This window comes from Lynx canadensis, chromosome D3 (genome assembly GCF_007474595.2).
Source record: "Lynx canadensis isolate LIC74 chromosome D3, mLynCan4.pri.v2, whole genome shotgun sequence".
NCBI lineage: Eukaryota > Metazoa > Chordata > Mammalia > Carnivora > Felidae > Lynx > Lynx canadensis.
In genome coordinates this window covers 18,015,326-18,036,613 of record NC_044314.2, presented here as the reverse complement: position 1 = coordinate 18,036,613, position 21,288 = coordinate 18,015,326, and the positions used below count along the sequence as shown (strand labels likewise).

The 21,288-nt window shown below is 42.4% G+C and overlaps 1 protein-coding gene and 1 long non-coding RNA gene across 8 annotated transcripts in view; one reads left to right on the top strand and one right to left on the bottom strand.

The window, feature by feature from the left end:
- The window catches only part of LOC115528271, a 45,969-nt gene extending 41,837 nt beyond the window's left edge, over positions 1-4,132 (top strand). The window contains exons 4-7 of one of the 5 annotated variants that reach the window (XR_003973197.1): positions 182-472; positions 736-828; positions 1,627-1,765; positions 3,537-4,132. This is a non-coding gene — a long non-coding RNA (uncharacterized LOC115528271). Of the gene's footprint in view, positions 1-181; positions 473-735; positions 829-1,626; positions 2,895-3,536 lie in introns of those variants that run through there. The other 4 variants (XR_003973196.1, XR_003973195.1, XR_003973194.2 and 1 more) reach the window with 4 other exon arrangements.
- ATP8B1 (ATPase phospholipid transporting 8B1) overlaps positions 1-21,288 on the bottom strand; it is a 125,959-nt gene that overhangs the window by 3,975 nt on the left and 100,696 nt on the right. For all 3 annotated transcript variants that reach the window (XM_030336243.1, XM_030336244.2, XM_030336245.1), the window contains exons 16-26: positions 18,261-18,449; positions 16,441-16,553; positions 14,439-14,603; positions 13,349-13,460; positions 12,074-12,149; positions 8,670-8,802; positions 7,973-8,261; positions 3,529-3,752; positions 1,672-1,755; positions 647-892; positions 193-331 (exon numbers count right to left, since the gene is read on the bottom strand). In XM_030336243.1, coding sequence (XP_030192103.1) covers positions 193-331; positions 647-892; positions 1,672-1,755; positions 3,529-3,752; positions 7,973-8,261; positions 8,670-8,802; positions 12,074-12,149; positions 13,349-13,460; positions 14,439-14,603; positions 16,441-16,553; positions 18,261-18,449 — 1,770 coding nt within the window. The remainder of the gene's footprint in view (positions 1-192; positions 332-646; positions 893-1,671; positions 1,756-3,528; positions 3,753-7,972; positions 8,262-8,669; positions 8,803-12,073; positions 12,150-13,348; positions 13,461-14,438; positions 14,604-16,440; positions 16,554-18,260; positions 18,450-21,288) is intronic.

Genomic DNA, 21,288 nt, shown 5'->3' with positions numbered 1-21,288 from the left:
AACTTTTTAATTTTGCTTTCTTACTGTCACATTACCACACTTCCAGCCCACCACTGTTGTTCATTTGCCAGTCAGGACATTAATTTTCACTAGCAATAATTTGCACCTTGTGTTTTACTTAGAAGTTATGTCAGAATCTAAACTAATAACATTTCTTGACACCTTTATGTTTGGAATTTAGAAAATACCAACCTGTGAATTGAAATGCAGATGGAAAGAGAACATGTATCCCAGCACTATGAAAGTCAAACATGATGCCAAAATAAAGTGCAATGCTGCCAAAAATTGAAAAAGCATTCACAAAGGTCCAGTAAGAAGTATCCAAGCCAATCTGTTGGGAAACCAGAGAAAGAGCACTCATTTTGGGGAGTCACCAAGAAATATAGGATCCAAGGATTCTGAAAACAGAATTCAGCAATTTAAGCATGGTCTGGCTTGAATACTAAACAAACAGAAACTGCCCTCGGCTCAGGTGAGAAGTAGGAAATGTGCTTGGTGTAAGGGGTGACGATAGCGTTCATGTTTTGTAAAATGGCAAAGGCTTAGCTGGAGGGAGAGTGACAGCCAGATGGCTATGCGCACTGGTGTATGTACAGAAATCCTGGTAACTCACAGATACAGAGAACACTTGACCAAAGCCATGTACCTGGAAGTTGACTGTTATTATAAGAGCAGAAGCAATCGTCACAGCAAAAGACTGGTAGTCTGAAGGTGCCTCTCCATCCTGCCCCACAGTTTGCAGATAAGCTCCAAGAGGTATGAAGAAGAGGACCATCGATGTTAAAATTCCATGCACCAAGCTTACGAAGAATCTCTTATAGTTGAAAAGTAAGTCTCTTTGTCCTACTATGTACAGCCCAGGGAAGCGGAGGCTCAGTTTGTCACTCACATCCTTAAAGGGAAAACACCATTAGCTGAGTATCCGCCAGAAATCGAAGAACTCGAGATCCATTACAGTTTATACCTCACAAAGAGTGTCAACTTACTCAGTTTTAGGAAGGCAAAAACTCAACAAGGTAAGTCCTGATGAGTTGGCAGTGTGCAGAGGCCAACCTCTTTACCTTAGTCCACCATTACTTGATATTTAATTAAGATACGGATAGGTAGAAATTTATTATTTTGCTGTTCATAGAAAGAAAGCAAACTAGTAATTAAAAAAAAAAAATGGAGGGAGGCTATTTTTACCTCCTGGGAAAACAGATTCTGATTAATTCTTTGGGAAAGTATTTTCACATACAAGTTGATGGGTTAATTCCAAATTATTCTTTTTATTCATTAAAGTACTTTAAGTACCAAGAATCGCTACTAGATAGAATGTGAACTAATTTGGGAATTAAACACCTAAGTTTAGAGAAATATTAAAATAGTTGATGTTTACAGTAAGTTATAGAGACATACTATACTGTCGGGTGTCTGAACAAGAAACTGTTAGTGTCCAAAAGGAAGATAATACACTTTTTTGTCAATGAATTCAACCCAGGCACAGAAATCCTCGTTCTTACTATAAAACAGGAAGCACAGTTCCTCTTGTTGCCTGGCAACAGGACAGCCATAGGGTTTTCTCAGGAAGAAGGGAAAACCAAAAGAATGCAGTGAAATAATATTTGCTTTTTGCTTCTCGAACAGGTGCTCGGTCTGCCCTGACGTGTCCCTGTGAGCACGAGGTCCTACCTGGTCAAGCAGCCCCATGAGGAGCACGGGCAGGCTGGAGTAGAGCACGTTGTAGAGCGTGATGAACCAGTCCTCGTACGCCGTCTGTGGGGAGGTTAGAGTCTGCGTCACAAACCAAGACCTGCTGCTGGCCTAGTCAATGCACATGCATTCTTTCTCAACTGGGAGGCCCCCAGCATGCGTGGGGGCTTCTGCCAGAGTAAACCCCACTCCTCTGCATCTGCCGAAGGTGTGAGTTGGGTTCAACGGAATGGGCAGAATCCACACTCCGCAGAACAGACCTTCCTTCTAAAATGAATGGGAGAACATACACCAAAACATTTTTTGGGAAGGGAGTCCGTCCATTCTATGTGAAGAATGCTGGAAAATATGTTGGTGCCTATCCTTTCTGTATCCCTTTGTTAACAAATTCGGAGTACATAAACCCACAGACCGGCCCAAGAAGCACATAAGGTGTCATTCGAATGTTCTTTGCTTTTACTTTGCAAGTCCAGCATTTCTATTTAAACATTTTGTGAAGCAGAATTTGAATTTTAAAAACAGGCGCCTGGGTGGCTCCGTCGGTTAGGCGTCTGACTTCGGCTCGGGTCATGATCTCACAGTCCGTGAGTTCGAGCCCTGCGTCAGGCTCTGTGCTGTCAGTGCAGAACCTGCTTCGGATCCTCTGTCCCCCTTCTCTCTCTGCCCTTCCCGCCTTGCTCTCTCTCAGAAATAAACGTTTAAAAAAAATACGCTTCTGAAAAGGATGCACAGGGTTTGCGCGCACACACACATCCTCAGGGTGGCAGAGAGGAAACAGGCCTGCTGGTCACCACCAGTGGTGGTGGTCCTGCATGGGAGCAGGAAGAAGGCCCTCGTGTGTTCAAGGTTGCTCCTGACCCACGGTTCCCAAGGCTCCTCTGATATCATTTGAGGCACACCATCAGAAGTTTGGACAACCACAGGCGCTGACAGGTTCAATTTTACTAGTGATGCTTTTCTGCCGTATCACCGTTTTAACATATATGACCCCCACTCCCATTTCAGCCATAACTTAAAAAAAAGAAAAGATTGAGAACAGATCTGTGATCATCCAAAATTTAGATAATCCCTTTAGCCTTGATCACAATAGCATTGTTGATTTGCTATCAAAGTTGAATAATTTATCATTATTCCTTAAGTTTATTTATTTTGAGAGAGCAAGCAAGCACGGGAGGGACAGAGAGAGGGGGAGAGAGAGAATCCCAAGCGGGCTCTGTGCTGTCAGCACAAAGCCTGACACCAGACTTGAACTCATAAACTGTGAGATCATGACCTGAACCTAAGCCAAGAGTCAGACACTTAACCAACTGAGCCGCCCAGGTGCCCCTTATTGTTCTTAATGGCAAGGTAACTTATAAAAAATCTCAGGCAAAACACATAAACAAAAGCCAGGAACAAATCCCAACTTTTCAAAGGCAAGCTAAAGTATTTTTAAAGCACCAGAAACATTTTAGAAACATCATCGGGGTGCCTGGGTGGCTAAGTCGATAAAGTGTCTGACTTCGGCTCAGGTCATGATCTCACGGTTCGTGAGTCTGAGCCCTGCATCGGGCTCTATGCTGACAGCTCAGAGCCTGGAGCCTGTCTTTGGATTCTGCGTCTCCCTCTCTCTCTGTCCTTCGCCTGCTCACGCTGTCTCTCTTTCTCTCTCTCTCTCAAAAATAAATAAAACATAAAAAAAAATTTTTTTAAAGAAACATCATCTGTAATCTCAATCTGTGCCTCAACCATTAGGAGAGCCTCAAAACTGCAAATATGGAGGGGAAAGGTTTTTTTCAGAAGTAGACTTTTATTTATGTAAGAGTTCTATTCATCAGATAATAATTCTTATATTACCTGTGCAGAGTACCCATTGAAGAAGGAGTACCAGAAATGAACCAACGTAAATGCGAAGTTTTTGTAAAAGAAATATCGAAGGAACTTGCACATCCTTATGTAAGACCACCGGCCGTGTACCAACAGCAGTCTCTGCAAGTATCTGAACTGGGCAAAGGAGTAGTCACTTGACATGACAGCTTGCATGCCTTCTTGTCCACTTATTCCAACACCAATGTGGGCAGCTGTGGGGTGGAGGGAGAAGACAGTGAATCATAAGCTAATTTTAAAGCAAAACATGGAGATGATAAAAATGTTTCCACAGCAAAACAAAGAAACAGACATTCTTGGAGCAATGAAAACTCTTGCTCACCAGCCCCGCCCCAGCTTCTGAACTCAACTTTATGTCAGAGATACAAGTGGCTAAAAAAAGCACAAGGCAAGGGCTCTGAGGAGTATTTGTGGAAGGATCTCAGGTGGGTGGTAAATTCCATTTGGGTTTTCTGCCCAGCTCATAAGCCATCCTTCCCACCCACGGAGGGAACCCAAGGAATCCGTGCATACTGTGTGTCCCTGCCTCCCTGGCCACAGCTGAGTCAGCTCTGGGCTGGTAGGTCATCGGTAGCATATACAGATTGGCTCTCCCAACCTTCATGTCACCCTTGTTCTATTGGAAAGGTGGGAAAGCAGATAAAAACCTAACACCGCTCTGACTTCCTCGCAGCAAGGTTCTATTTGTGAATTGGGTTCCATCGTTGCGAGCCACCTGGAGCCCAGCAGCCCTTCCCTTTGTGGCATTTCTGCAGTAGAGTTCATATCCTCTCTCCAGCTGCCTGGAGGTTGACGGACAAAAGTTTTTCAGCTGAAAAGCCCTTCACAGAAGCCTCAAAGTTAGAAGCTCCTCTGGTGCGTGACTAAGACATTCGAGGCTCAGCCTGGCACCTACTTCTTCAGTCTATCCAGCGCTTTTGTGAGCACTTAGTCCCTTACATTAATCACTTCCTGCTTAAAGTACCCAGGGGGGTCTGTTTCTTATACTATCCTTGGCACAGAACCCAAGCTGGACCAATCCGTGTCTCTTTCACATTTTGGAACGAAGATTTGGGTTTGTGTTTGTCATTTTAACTTCTAAATTCTTGAGTTGTGGGACAGATATATTTATTTCCAAGGGGTTCTGAGAGGCAGAAGTAAAGTGGTCTAGAAGGAGGATTGAACAGAAGCTGGGTTCCTGGTTCCAGCATCTTCCTGAGGTCTGGCTTTTTGGGAGGCATGAAACATCTTTAGATCTTTTAAAATAAATTTCTTGGGGCGCCTGGGTGGCGCAGTCGGTTAAGCGTCCGACTTCAGCCAGGTCACGATCTCGCGGTCCGTGAGTTCGAGCCCCGCGTCGGGCTCTGGGTTGATGGCTCAGAGCCTGGAGCCTGTTTCCGATTCTGTGTCTCCCTCTCTCTCTGCCCCTCCCCCGTTCATGCTCTGTCTCTCTCTGTCCCAAAAATAAATAAACATTGAAAAAAAAAAATAAATAAAATAAAATAAAATAAATTTCTTTTTGTCTTAAGCTTGTGTTAGCTGTTCTTTAATATTTACAATCAAAAGTGTTTTAACTAAGATACTAGTTTATATAGTATATGATAACTATAATATACTTAGTTAACTAAGATATTAAACTTCCAGCATTTAGTCATGGCCCACCGTGACCTTAAGAGACACATTTTTATTTATTTATTCATTTTTTTTGGCTGCAGAAGGTTTCCAGAATGGATAAAAATGAAAGTGACAATTCTGTCCATCCTTCCAATAGTCACTTAGTCACAGTTTCAACTTAGCAAATTACGAATTTTATATAGGTCTTAAGAGGCATGGAACTAAAGACATACTGAGATCTGCTAGAGAATGTGTGTTGGAGAACATAACCTATTATCACTCAGACCCAGAGACGTGACTGCCAACTCAGCAGGGTTTCCAACTGAAAGCGGCTCCAAAAATCCTGCCTTAGTGGCAGAGTACAGGGTCTGGCAAATTCAAAGTGACACAGTGACTTGGCCAAACCTACGTTTTCAGTAACACTTCGCGATTCTAAAAAGTAGAATGAATTGCAGGTCTCATTCAATATTTATGACTTCTTTTTAAACACATAAATAATTCTTATGACTAGTCGTGGTTGCCAAACTGTGCTTTCCTGCCGAACCATGGGCTACTTTTCCGATCAAGCAACAAAGGGAGATGTTGAGGTTCTCTTGGAGCCAAGGAGAAGGAGCCCCTGATGTCCAGCCCAGCCTTTTCGCTGAGCACACCAAGGACAGCGTGTGAAAGAACACAGCCACAGTTCACAGGGGATTCAAGGCAACCGAGGAGATGTACTTTATAGGGCTGCATGTTTTTTTCCCTATAATCTAAAATATAGACACCTAGATTTTCCTGAAGTTTCAAAAATGTGGTTTCAGATGCCTCACTGGTAGGCTCCTTCACAGTTCCTTAACAGACTCATCGTTGCCTCAAGCCTTTGTGGCTCTGTCTCCCCTCTCGTGCTTCTTGCTTATTCTTAGGGTCTTAGACCAAGAAAAAAACACCACCCACCAGCCAGCAGACATCTTCAGGCCCAAGAGAGGGAGACAGGGGAGCCCATGAGAGTCCTTGCGTCCTTGCTAGAGGCAAAAACATGGGGGGGGGGGGGTTGCAGTTCCCTCCACTTCTACTAAATGTGGAACATGCTAACAAATGGCCAAGTTTTTCTGACACTTAAATTTTACTGTATTTCTTTAGAAACAAATATAATTTCTGTATATTGTATTTTATACAGGTGAAAGCAATGCCAGTTTTTCTAAAATACAAAAAGGCACTATCAATACTTGGGTAAAGCTATGGACTTCCAGGGACACCTGAGTTTCTTTGATTTGCACCCCAGATGGATGTTCCCTGTTATATATAAAAGCACCGACCATATAACAGAGCTTAATAAAATTCTTAGAACAACTTAAGAAAACAAGTCTCTATAAGGTTACTTATGTTGACTTTGTGATCCCTTTTGCTATCAATTGGTAAACTCCTTGGAACAAAAAAAATTTCAAGTCTAAGTCACATAGTCAGATGGTAAATTTGCAAGGTAACCCTCTCTCCAACATCTAGAAGTCTCCATTGTAACTGAGTAAAACTAATGTTTGAGTTACTTGCCCTTTTGGCACAGCTATTTATGCTAAGGGTACACAATGGAAAATAACCTAGAACTGGCTGTAGAGGAAAGAGACTGATGTAATTTGGGGCAAGAAATGCCAGTCGTATGGTAGGATTGGCACATGCAAAACACCCTGGAGAAGAAATTAAACCAGCAGTGGCCACAGACAGACACATGATAAAGAAGCAAGAAGACATACATCATATAGCTGACTCCTGCCGAGGAAGATAAAGTTGGAATATTCTTAGTATAGATCGAGGAGGAGGAAGAGACTCTAAGAAAAGAAAGAGACACATGAATTACAAAACAGGCTTGAATTAAAAGTCTAGTTGTACATAATGCATTTTAGTTCTCTAGTAGAACATACGTGGTTATGTCATAATTCCTCTGAACTAATAATATCACAAAACTGGAAGTGACCTCAGAAATCATAGTTTTCAGATAAGAAAATTGAGGCCGGAGCATAAGCCCAAGGTGACACGGCATGTTGGTGGAATGAAAACGAGCATTCACAGCTCACTAGTTGGGGCGTTTTCATTACAAGATGCTCCCTGACAGTAACACAGGGAGGAAAAACCACCCAGGACTCAGGCGTGTTGATGAAGCTTCAGTTCTGCATGCTCTAACACTGGCACAATGTATTTCTGCATGACAGGGCTCAGTTCTTCAATTTGTGAAGACGTAAAGCCCTCCCACCAGCGAAACGACCCTTGGCAGTCTCCTAGGAAGGTCAGGAGGATGGCAAGGCCATGTTAGAGTTGTGTTTCAATGCCACATGTGCTCCCTTGGGCTCATACGAGGTCACCCAATTTCCCAAAGGCAAGAAGAAAGCCCCAGAAAAAAAGATGCTGAGATAAGAAAGCAAAATACTCTCAAATACTAAAGAGAATTCAACAATTTACTCCGCGCTCAGCAGAAATTTTCACCAAGCTTACTAAATAGGATTCTAATAAGCCTTAAGGAAATAGAGGAGGAGAAGCAGTAAGCGAGGGAAAACAAAACAAATCCACATGTGTGTAAAAGAGGGAAACAGAGGAGGCCAAATTCACTCATGTGGAGCTCGTCTTCTCTTTGGCATCCTCTAAGGGGCACTGTCCTACCTGCTCTCTCCTACTGGGGTAGACTGAGCTTCCTCAGGGCAGGGTCACAGGTGTCATCATCGTGGTTACATGCCTTTATCAGCTGCTCTCTCAGAGCCTGAGCTATGGGATTTGGAACTACTACCCTCAGAAACATTCCTGCCTTTCCTTCTCTAAAGCAGTTCAGGTGGCATCGGCCCTGGGTGAGACTCACTTTTGATCATGTTTACATCATTGGCCCCGTCTCCAATTGCCAGCGTGATGGCTTTCTTGTACCTCTTCACCAGGTCCACCACCATTGCCTTCTGCTTGGGGGTGACCCGGCAGCAGATGACTGCACTGCACTCACAGGCCAGGTCTACAAAGTTCTTCTGCCTCTGCTCTTTCCTGGCTTCCAGACGCCTTTTACTCTGCGTCCGCATCCGTCTTTCTTCTTCCGTCCTCGGGAACTTCAGCTTCAGAATCTTACTTCTCTTGGTCTTTTTCTCCAGAAGAATTTCATTCTGTGAGATTTGAGAGGGAGAGGATTACAACCATCTTAGTTTTTATCTCGAGGGTACCATTTCCAAGACTTTAATCGTGTGGAGGATGGTTCTTGGGTTATCTCATGGATGATACTGTTCTGATTATAAAACCTACTTACCATGGAAATTTAGAAAACACAAATGTACAAAGAAAAAAAATTACAATTATTCATTGATTGATAAACCGGGGCTATCCACCATTACCAGTCTGATGGATTTCCTTTCATGTATCATATAGGAAGTCTCACACTTGGGAAATTGCCGCTCATTCATAGGCCAAGAGATTTTTAGGCTGTTGGTTTGTATGAGAAACCATCTCAGATCAGTCCACAATGAACTGCTGTAGTTTAAGGCAAAGGCACACACAGATACAGTAAAGATACGCACCAACCAAGAACCCGTGATTATTAAAGCACGACTTTCACCAGGTGGAAAAAAAGGTTCGTGCACGGGGGGTACAAACTTTGCATAGACTCCACCTCTGTTCCTCTGGTTTTCCATCCTTGTGTGAAGAAGAGCACTGGGGGGAAAAAGAAATTTAAGTGTTTAAGAGCACAAGACTATAAATGGGCCCTTGACTGTGAAGTACTTTTGACATATAATCTCTATTTTTATTTGTGTTTTTAAAAAAAACCCACGTAAAATTTATCATCTCACCTATTTCTACAGTTCAGTAGTATTAAGTGTATTCACACTGCTTTGTAACCAATCTCCAGAACTTTTTCATCTTGCCAAACTGAAACTCTATACCAATTAAGTGACCCCCTTCCCCTAGTCCCTGGTAACTACTGCTTTATTTTCTGTTTCTACGAATTTGAACACTATAAGAGAACTCCTATAAGTGGAATCACACAGTACTTGTTTTTGGTTTTTTTTTTTTTTTGCGATTGGCTTATCTCCCTGTCCTCGAGATTCATTTGCTATTATAGCACATGTCAGAATTTCCTTCCTCTTTAATAATATTCCAGCGTATGGATATACTACATTTTGTTTGTCCATTCATCCATCGGTGGACGTTTGGGTTGCTTCTGCTTCTTGGCTATTGTGAATAGTGCTGCTATGGACATGGGTGTGTAAATATCTCTTTTGAGTTCTGGCTTTCAATGCTTTGGGATATATACCCACAAGTGGGATTGCTGGATCATATGGTAATTCTCTTTTTAACTATTTTGAGGAGCCACCGTACTGGTTTCCATAGCAGCTACACCATTTTCTTTCCCACCAACAGTGCACAAGGACTCCAATTTTCACATGCTTGCCCATACTTGTTATTTTCTGGTTTTGTTTGTTTGTTTGATAGGAGCCATCCTGAAAGGGTGTGAGGTGATAACTTATTCTGGTTTTAACTTGCAGTTCCTTAATGTCTGAGCATCATTTCATATGCTTGAGCGTATGAGTGAGCATCATTTCATATGCTTGTTGGCCATTGATATATCCTCTTTGGAGAAAAGTCTATTCAAATCCTTAGCCCACTTTTAAATCAGGTGACATAATCTTATTTAAGTCCTAATTCCTCCCCCACGGGGCATCCTGTTCTTGGTGTTCCGTTATTTGCCAAAGACAGCTAAAGGAAGATACAATTGAAAATATGCTCAGGACCAACAGAAGGAAGGCAATCTTGACCTGAATTATTATGCCTGGGTATATAGTGTATTATAATTTATAATATAGTGTATTATAATTTATAATACAGTGTATTATAAACAGTGGCTGCTATTTGGCAAAAAGAAGCTTACTTCCACATAAAGTTATGTTTGCTTTTGAGAAATTCTCAGTGCTTTGTATCAAAAAGTAATTGAGAAGACCACATGTAACACATTCATGTGATAGAAAAATTAGTCACGGAATTTTAGAGTGGAAGCCTCCATGAACATCTTATCCATACTCTTCATGTTACACATAAGGAAGTGCAAGCCCATGAGAGAGGATGCGATTCACCTGGTGTAAGTTGATAGGCAAAGGGACTGAAGACTCAGGTCTCCTTACTCTCAGCCCACAGCTTTCCTTGTTACACACAGCCACCATTCTCCACCTTCAAGAGCAAGTTTCTCACCCTTAGCACTATTGATGTCTTGGGCCAGGTAATACTTTGTTGTATGTGGCTGACTATTGCCCTGTAGGATATTCAGCAGCATCCCTGGTCTCTACCTATTAGAAGCCAGTAGTACCTCTCCTTCCTTCCATATTAAAACAACCAAAGATTCATGATGTCTGGAAACATTGAGAAATGGCTGCACCAGAATGTTAATATCTCGGCATAATTCAAGCAGGGGCGCTGAGTGCAAAGTAGAAATAGCAAGATCGTTAACTCCCGACAAGATAATCAACACATAATAGAACAGATTAGGGTTGTTGTTTTCACAGAGCAAGGAAATTTATACCGTCAAGTGGAAAAAGTTGTAATGTGGAATTGAGTAGAGGGGCTAAGTATGGAAAAGGAGCCTCCTCTTGAGTCTTTCAGGCTAAGCTCAGTGTCAACTGTCAGACTGCCACATTTCCCTGCAAGGCAAAACCACCCCCAGTTGAGAACCACTACACTAGAGGATTAGGTATTTTTTATTCTTTTTTCCACATTAATTTCTCATTTTCAAGTTGAAAATAAGGAGTGATGAAGACAAATCACTGAAAGAAAAAAAGCATGAAGTTACCCATTCAAACCATTCTATAGGAATCATCCTTTTAGGAACCACCTAGAGAGAGAGATGGTTCAGCCCTCTAGAAAGGTTAACTTAGCTAAGAGCATGATCATAAAATTTGCTACTTGCATAAATTTTATCTTCTAATTTAGCTCAGGGCCCAATTTTCAACACTTTAGAAAGAGAGACCAGAAATCTATTAGGGCCCCCCCCCCAACAAGAAATAAAACCTGGCAATTAACCAAAGTATTTGAAACCAAGAAACTACTTAAGTAAACATGTTACTATTTATTTGTCTGTTGCTATTTTTTAAAAGCTAAAAGCACCAAGAGGCATGGTTTATGCATTCAAACAGAACTGATGGATGTAGATTTTAGAGCCGCTGATTTTGTGTGTCTAATTTAGCCCGAGTGCCCAATATACTGGAACAACTCATGAAAGCTCTGTCACCATCATTGGAAAGAAGACTAACAACCTCCATCGACTCCCTCCAGCCTCTTACCAAATGAGGCAAGTTCACAGCTTTTGGCCTCATGACAGCCCGGGGGAGGGGTCGTAAGGCAAGGACTTGAGGAATAAATAAAACTGTCAAGATAGCACCACCTCGTAACTTCTGCCACACGTTTCTGGCTTCACCACCAGGCGGGGCTTCTCCTTACACGTTTCCAGGTCTCCTATGACTCTGGGCTCTCGAGTGTTTCAGGACAGGCTACGCTTCGAAATATCCTGCCCCATCCAGACGAGACTAGAGGTGTGTCCCATCCACCCGTTTCCTTCCAAGCAAAATTGTGCGGTTTCTTTCCTTCTGTTTGTTTCTTACAAAATTACAATTCCTTGAAAAGGCAGCACTCCAGCATCAGTTGGCTGGTGATGTCTCAGGCTCACTTTTTTTTTTTTTTTTTTTTTTTTTTATCAGCAGGCAAGCACTGAGGACTTGTAAGAAATGCAGAGAAATGGCCCCTGAAAGGGTGAATAAGGGCCTCAAGTTCCCCTAACACTAAAACTTGCTCAAAAAGAGATCCAGCCATGATAACCTGGAACTACCTGTGTTCTCTTGCCTTATTTAAATGTGAGGAAAACTGTCTGAATTGACATTCTCGCTCCCATTTCTCCGTGTTTGCTGTGTCTACCACATCTAGATTTGCCTTTACTTACTTGATATCTTCCCCATAGCAGATAGTCATGTCTTCAGTCAGGAGTTCACAAGCAAATCCTATATTTTCAGCAGTTTCTACAACAGAAAGAAAAAAAAAAAAACAAACTAGGTGTTGGGGTGCGGCTTAGGCCATGATCTCTTGGTTCGTGGGTTCGAGCCCCACATCAGGCTCTGTGCTGACAGTGCAGAGCCTGCTTGGGATTCTCTCTCTCTCTCTCTCTCTCTCTCTCTGTCCTCCCACTAACACGTGCTCTCTCTTAAAATAAATAAACTTAAAAAAAAAAAAACAACTAAGTGTTGTGCCTATTGATGAATAGTTGACTATCTAGTAATAAGCATTTTTTTTTCAAGTAACAGCCAGATTCAATCAAATATGGGGAGTTGTTTTATTTTTTCAGTAGCAATGTGTATACACAAAAGGGGGGCAAAAGCCTTTTTTCTGTGATAAAATAAGTAGAACTCAAAGTCTGGTTTGAGAAGTTTTCAATTATAAAATGTACTCTATTATCAAATATATAAATATACAAACTGATTAACAAATCAATGTTCATTGAATTACTAAGCACATTCAGTTCATGTGGCTTAATCATTCTGTTATGGAAAAAAAAGATAATTATTTCCATAAACCCTCACATGGGGCCCCTACTGGAGACTTTTCCCCTTTTCCCATCACCACCCACTGTTATTTGTTTAAGGTCAGGACTTCCCTTAGCTTATCAGAGTGTGTAACTCACAAATGATGTCAGAGTAAGAGAAATTATCTGGTTTCCATGAGAGGCTTGTAGAAGGGTATCAATGCCAAATAATGCCTTGTTGAGCTCTAAATTTAAAAATTCAAATCATCCCTTGGGTGTAAAATTTTAATTATAGTTTTCAGGCAATAAAATGGGTGAAAAAAGCAAAAGTTATTACTCAGCAGTTTGTATTATGTTCTGCTCTGTGCCCAACAAATGACAAAGGGACCAAAGGGATGGTCCTTTCACGAGAGGAGTTCACGTCTGGCTGGAAAGATCAGACTGACCACACAGTTAAAATGGCCTGACCAGGAGCTCAAGTGTAATAAAACTCTGCTACCGAGGGAGTTTCTGGAAGGATGCTGTCAGCGTAAGCTGGAATAATGGAGAAGGTTTTCTTAAAGAAAGCATCTCTGTCTCAAAGGAATGGACCGTATTTGTGCAGGATGGAAAGTCTGAGAAAATCATCTTGGGCAAGGGACACAGGAACTACGAACGCTTAATGAATTAACAGATACGCCTCCCCGCAAACTGAATTACCCTTTTTGTCTCCAGTGAGCACCCAGATCTTGATGTCAGCTTTTGCAAGTTTTGAAATGGTTTCTGGGACTCCATCCTGTAACTTGTCTTCAATAGCTGTGGCTCCCAGTAGCTGGAATGTACATTTCAAAAAAAAGGAATTAGCAAAATAAGCTCAAAATGTTCTGTAATTGCAGTTTGCCAGCCTATAATAAGCAGAATGGCTAATTATATACCCCGATTGGCGCTCTACTGGGGCTGGTGGCCAGTAATAACAGCAGGGGTGGCTGCGGTTCATACCGAAAAATAAAACATTCAAGCCCTTTTCGCTTAAAGTAGTTTACCAAGGTAAAAATGTAAGTACAAAATCAAGGATGTTAAACATATACTTTCGTTACACACAGGCTATTTTACGTGGACACAAGCCACTTCCTCTCCCTGAAGGTCAATACTAGCTATTTCCTTCTAATCTAAATTCTACAGGCGATAGGTATTAAACTTTGAGAAATTTCATTTACAAATGGTATCATTTTCTTGTTTCGAGGTTTTACAAGATACAAATCAGTCCAGTAATTCTCAAAGTGTAATAAAACATATGATTTGTCATCGTGTAAAAATCATAATGAATTATAATAAGCGAGATAAAAAATACCAGAATCAGATTGGAAGCTCAACGTTTTCTTTCCTTTGTTTTCTCATAGTGGCAACTTCTGTCTCGCTCACTGGACAGAAGAAATTCAAGTGACCTAGTTCCTTTGCACCAATTTGAAATGCTGAAGTTAGAATTATCTTTCAAGAATGAGATTAAAAATATGACAGAACTCGGGGCGCCTGGGTGGCGCAGTCGGTTAAGCGTCCGACTTCAGCCAGGTCACGATCTTGCGGTCCGTGAGTTCGAGCCCCGCGTCGGGCTCTGGGCTGATGGCTCGGAGCCTGGAGCCTGTTTCCGATTCTGTGTCTCCCTCTCTCTCTGCCCCTCCCCCGTTCATGCTCTCTCTCTGTCCCAAAAATAAATAAACGTTGAAAAAAAAAATTAAAAAAAAAATATGACAGAACTTAGTAAAACGTCCAGTTCTGTTTAGAATAGCAAGTCATGAAGGTTAAAACTCACAATTAAGTCCTTTTCAATCTCCTCATACACTTTGTCCAGAGCTTCATCCCGGTTGGTTGAGGCTATACTGGCAGCCATAAACTTTTTATTCCATTCTTCAAATTCTTTTTCTTCAATTTCCTTGTAGCAAAGGCACAGAGTTCTAAGAGTCTCACTTGCAAAGATCTATTTAAAAGATCAGCCACCCAACAAAGACGAGTTAATTTTATGTAACTCAAGATCCAGTTTGAAATCTTTCTTTGAAGTAAAACAGTACGCGCGTTTAAAAAGAGGTCATGAAAGATAATGGACTCTGAATAAATACATTCTGTAGAGGAGATTAAACAAATACTTTGTTTTCCACTTTAAGTATTCTCAGGGTCCTATTTGTAGTTCCCAAATTAGTTAAAGAGAAAGGTATACATTTCCTCTAAATCAAGTCACTAGAGAGAAGAAAACTCTTTCTCGTAACCACGCAGAGAATAGCAGACAAGGGAGTTGCCTGGGGGTGTGATGATGTCGTAAACACAGGCCTGACAACTTTATAATTTGTTCCCACAAACTGTTACAAGCCCAATCAACTATGGACTCTCAACCAAGCATTATATCCTCAAACCAGTTCGGAAATACCTGAGCCACCGTTAAAGCTGTGGTAAAACATTTTAATGAAAAAGAGTGGCTGGAAATTTTAATCATGGTGAACAGATTTAAGCTATTTTATTTTTTTTAATGTTTATATATTCTGAGAGAGAGAGAGAGTGCGAATGGGTGAGAGGCAGAGAGAAGGAGAGAGAGAATCCCAAGTAGTCTCCATGCCATCAGCGCAGAGCCTGACTCAGGGCTGGATCTCATGAACTGGGAGATCATGATGTGAGCCAAAATCAAGAGTCAGACGCTTAACCTGCTGAGCCACCCAGGCGCCCCTAAGCTATTTTAAACAGCTTAAATATGAGCCAGTAAAAATGTTTTTAGTACTTCAGTCACATCTTGTTCCAACACATCACCCAACTAAGTGTTTGCTTTCAAAGATTCTTTGGAAGGTTCTGCATCTGTTTGATTAAATTGCCAGTGTTCATATCCTCATGAGAAATGATCTATCGTAACTGCTTCAACAACCTATCAATCTTAAAATGAGACCCCCGTAAGTAAACAACATATACAGGCTTCTTCCTCAAGGACCTTTGACTGGCCCCAAACTCGACCAGACCCAGGGAAGAAATCACCCTTTACTAAGCACTTACTAAATCCTGGGAATTGTGCAAGATCTTTCCCTTGCAAGGACTCTCTTTGGTAGGAATTACCCTCTTCCTCTTTCACACAGGTCATTAATGCTTCAGCTAGGCGTCAACTGTTTCCCCCAAGGACACAAAACAGGCGAAGAGGCAGAACTGGGATACCAGGTCTGATGGGTATCCTCCATACTTCATTGCCATCATTAATAGAACAAAAACCATGTGAGCATTGGTAAGCAATTCCAAGAGAGAAATTTCCAGAAGCATTCTGAATAACTGCAGTATCATTGGACTAAGTTCACATTCCCCTTAGATAACAAATTTGAAGTAATGAAGACCAAACTGATTTACTAACAAAGGTAGAACTCAGTTATCCGACACATTGCTTTGTCACACCCCATCCTACATGAATGCTTTCTTTCCTTCATTGTCCCTTAAGAGGTTGGTGGGATTCTTGGAGGCCACACAGATACTAAGGCTACAGCTCACTATAGTTATGTGGCTTGCTCAAGGTCACTGGAAGACAGACCAGTCATTCTCCCGGGCCCGTCCTACAGATGCTGCCAACCGGGATGCTGGGAAAGAACACCATGGTCATGTCCTAGGAAGTCAGCAGCAGGGGCAGAACCAGAACACGGCTGCCATTTTCCTACATTGGTGCTCTTTCCACACAACTGCACTAAGACAACAGAAGGGTCAACAGTTCACACAGAGCTTTCATTTCAGCTCACAAGACAGTATCAGAAAGGAAGTTTGCAATCTGCGGCAGAAAGGGTGACGGTGGGACTTACATCCAGGGCATCCTGTGTCTCTTGTTTTGTTGGATTCATCTGATGTAACCGTTCATAAATCACTGTGTCAGCGCCTTTGCAATAAAGCCTGATGTTGCCTTCTGGGGTTCTTACTAGTAGTAAGAGAAGGAAAAGCAAATCATAAAGTTAGCTTTGATTTGTTAATAGAAAACTACATTTCTAAAGTTCATTTCAAGGGTGACTCTGCTAATAACTCACCATTAGTTTAAAATCATAAATGCACCTAGAAAAACTTCCCTCTCAGCAAAGTCGGTAAGCCACTGTCTACATACAATGAAATACAGTGAAATAAATATGAAAAGAATGCTGTAGTCAGCTCAGCTTTTCCTATCCTTACTTATTCTCTCAGCAAATATTGACTGATTCCCTACTATGTGCCATGCCCTGTGCTAATATCTTCTATAATGCCTTCTTTGTCCATGCTGTAGGAATCTTTCTTACCTATAAACCTGGGACGCTTACTGCCTTTAATACTCAGACCAGAACATGACTCCTTGTGACCATTTTCTTGGATTTTTGGATCTGTGAGATAATTTAATGATAGTACGTGCCTCAGAGCTAACTTGATTTTGAGTTCAAGGTAAACGCCAGACATGATAATCGGCCTAGATCAGTGCTAGGCACACAGAAAGCACTCAGTAAAAATGTGCCCAATCAGAGTTCAGTAGACAGTTGAACTTGTATATTTTTCTTGGTGAAAAACTCAATCTCATAGTGGAGAAATCTCATGAACACTTTCTGAGCAATCAAACCTAACACCACGAATAACCCTGTGCTTCCAGATGTGATATGCTGGGAGGACACAGCACCAATCCACGCACCCTTCCTGCCAATGATGCGTAACTTGAATTCAGTCACGAGGGAATATCGGACAGATCCATTTCTCCGTATATATATATAACAGTTTCTCCATATGGAGACCAAAGTTAACAATCACCTACTGCAGTATGCAATCTTGGGTCTTGAACCAAGAAGGAAGGAAGAAAGAAAGGGAGGGAGGGAGGCAGGGAAAAGAAAATTTCTGGTAAAATCTGAAAACATCCTGCAGATTAGATAATAATATTGTCTCACACTGACTTTTCTGATTCTGATCATCGTATTTACATATAAGTGAATGTTCTTGTTCATAGGAAATACCTACTTAGGTATTTAGGGGAAAGGAGCCTTAGCTCTGCAATTTACTCTCCGATGGTTCGGGAAACAAGAATCTGTATATGACGAAAATGACAACACGTGGCCAATGCCAACAGTCGAGTTAGAGAATACAAGAGTTCTCTAAACCATTTTTGGAATTTTTCTGTAGATTTGAAATTGTTTTTAATTGTGAACTTAAAAATTTCAATATTGGGAAGCCATAGTGAATGGCAGCCTGCCCTGGAGATTCACTTCTACTCCATAAGCACAGCCTTGCTTTCCTCTGAACCCCTGTCCTGCTGCTTCTCCCTTCCCTGCCGCCAAGTATAGGGCAGACAGGCTCGGACGGCCTCACAAAACAAAAGCACGTGTTCTGGACCCACCACCCACTGTTACCACCGAAGGTTCTGCAGCCTGCAGCTGCAGCTCACACTGCTGAAGAATGTCAACATTTGCAAGACTCAAGATAAACTACCATTTTCCCCGTGAGTGATGGACCCCATGCAGAATAAAGGGAAAAAACGTGTTTCAAGAAGTCCATGGAAATCTCCCAGGAGCTGAGTGGTCCCCCCATCGCCTGTTTTATTCTGGTGCCATGAAATCGAATGCATAAAAGGCAACCTCTCAATGAGCGATTCGCAGACACACTCTTGAGGGAAACCTACCAATTATAGACATTCGCTTCCGGTCACTGTTGAAGTCCAAAATGGCAAGAACACTGTAGGTCCTCTCGGTTCCCAATTCACTGATGGTGATCGTGTTCTGGGTCCTGGCGAGGAAGGCAAATCCAAAGTTCCTGGCAGCGCTCACCAGAGCGCCTTCGTCAGGAGAGGCCGCCTGGTAGTTGAGCTGACCTAACAAAGGAGGCAGGAGAGAAAACCAGAAAATCTGTAAAAACCAGACAGAGGGCTCACTGTTGAGGCTCACATGGGGGGCAAGGATGTCTCACAAAGCCCAACACATCCCCAAGAAAACAAATCATTGATTCTTAAAGAGTATGCCAACATTAACACTTTTCTTTTTCTCTTTGTTTTAACGTTTATTTATTTTTGAGAGAGAGAGAGACAGAGTGCGAGCAGGGAAGGGGCAGAGAGAGAGAGAGAGAGAGGGAGACACAGAATCTGAAGCAGGCTCCAGGCTCCGAGCTGTCAGCACAGAGCCTGATGCGGGGCTGGAACCCATGAACAGCGAGATCACGACCTGAGGCGAAGTTGGACGCTTAACCGAATGAACCACCCGGGCGCCCCAACACTTTTCAAACTTTATGGTTTTATTTCTAATTACAAACAGTAATATAAACCAGAGGAAAAGAAGACAAGTGTCCAGGAATAGGAAAACAAATTCCCAGACTGCCACCATCCAGAGGAAACACAGAGCCACTGGCATGCTCTTATCATTCTTTCCCGTCGTTTCGAAAATGCCGAATTCGGTAATAGTTTCTATCATACGTTTACATTCTTGTTATTTTGACCCAATATTCTGAGCATGTTGACATAACTTTAAAAATTCTTTCTAAACATTATTTTATGAATGTAAACACGTCCCCATTTTTCCAATTATACGCACTTAGGCTATTTCCAAATTTTCTGCTCTCAAAAATAACATTGTAGCGACCATTTTGCAGGTGTATGTATAAAGTTTTGACTGACTGTTTTCTAAGGATAGCTTCCTAGAGTGATAATACCGAGCTAAAGAAAACTGGCAATTTTGGGGGCACCTGACTGGCTCAGTCGGAAAAGCATGTGACTCTTGATCTTGAGGTCGAGAGTTCGAGCCCCACATTGGGCACAGAGATTACTTAAATAAGTAAAACATAAAGAGAGAGAATACTGATTTTTTCAAGTCTATTGGCATATATCAGTCATTTGTTTTCCAAAAGGGTTGTATACTTTATCTTTGCTCTGGAAGAGTGTACTTTCTTCAGCATAGCCATATTAAAATAAAACCTCAACGTTCATCAGTCTGTTCAACCTCTTGATGTTTAAAGTCAATTAATGGGAAGCTGCCTTCTCGTCACAAGGACGCTTCAACAACTGGAATAAATGTCACAACGTTGAGTGAAAGAAGCCAGACACGCAAGTCCACACCGCGTGATTCCGTCTACACAGACCACGAAACCGACAAAGCGTCCCTGTGCTATTCCAGGTCAGGACTAGTGCCCCTCGAGGGGCAATGACTGGAAGGGAACACCAGGGGACTTCTGGGGGATTCATAACGGTCGGTTTTTTAAAATCTGGGTGCTCGTGACACGGGAGGATTCAGTTTGTGAAAACCTCCTGAGCTACATGCTGGGCTCCGTGCACCTGTTGTACTCCAGTAAAAAGTTGAAAAAGATTTTCCGTGTTTCTACTTTCGTTATTCTGCTTCCAAGCAGAAGGAAAAGTACTTCCACGGTCAGGTGAATGTTTACAGAAAAAAGGCATTTCCTTTTCCACCATGGTTTGAGCAGGAAGCAGACCATGGATGGATGGGCAGCTTTTGAAAACATCAGGCTACACAGAAGGAGAGGATGCTCCTGGGGGAATCGGCTATAGGGAGGGCTGTACCCCCGCACGCCTGCTCAGATGGCTCACTCCAAGTCAGTATCAATCAATTCCCAATTAGTAATTAAAGAGGACACTGTAGGTTGTTTTCTGCTCACCCAGAAAGGCATACATCAGAAGTTACGAATGTACACGCCAAATCCATCCATTTCCTCAAGCACACACGGCTGCCAGAGGGCAAACTATTTTTTTAATGTTTATTTTGAGAGAGAGGGAGGGAGGGAGGGAGTGCAAGTGGAGGAAAGGCTGAGAGAGAGAATCCCAAGAAGGCTCCAACTCAGGGCTCGATCCCATGAGCTCGAGACCACGACCTGAGCCGAAATCAAGAGGAGGACGCTCAACCGACTGAGCTGCCCAGGAGCCCCGGGAGCTGAACAAGCAGCAGTGGGGACACAACCACTTCAGCAAGTGTAGCTGGCACAGTGATCTCCCCGCGTCATGCTGACGGCAAGCTTACTTCCAACAGAAAAAGAGCGACGAAATGATAAAAGGTGGTAAAGTTCCCATGACTGAGACAATCATATCTGGAGCAAACACCGATATTGTTATCATGACCAAAAAAAAACCCCACAAAAAACCCTCCCACTTGGTTCGAGCAATAGAGTCACAGAATTGCAGGCTAATGGAGACAGGAAGAAATTCAGAGAGCTGGTCCAAACTCCAACTTGATGTTTGCAGGAAGAAACCAGGACTAAAAAATAATCCTCTGCAGTCATTTCTGGTGAGAACTCTTTTATTTACTCTACACTCAGAGGCAACCAGAGAGGCATTGTTTTCTTTCATAAACTAATTTGCGGAGCAGGAAAACGGCGCCAATGAAAAAAGATGCTCAAACCGCAAATCCCGTCTCTGGTGATTTTGACACCGTAGCTTCCTGTGGCAGATATGAGCCCACCCCCTGGTCACCTGCCCTGAAACAAGTTACCTCTCAGACCACTCCTTCCCCTCAACAATCTCACCCCCTTCAAGTCACGCGCTGAATGCCCTCCCCACCCACCCCCCCATCTATGGCTTCCTCATCCTTCCCAAAGACCCCACCATAATCCAGACCCTCAGCTTCCAACCCAGTCTCCCGTGTCTCCAGGCTCCCGCCTCCTCAAACGCCACCTCTAATCACAGCACATCCTGACTTAATGACCTGCAGGTGAAG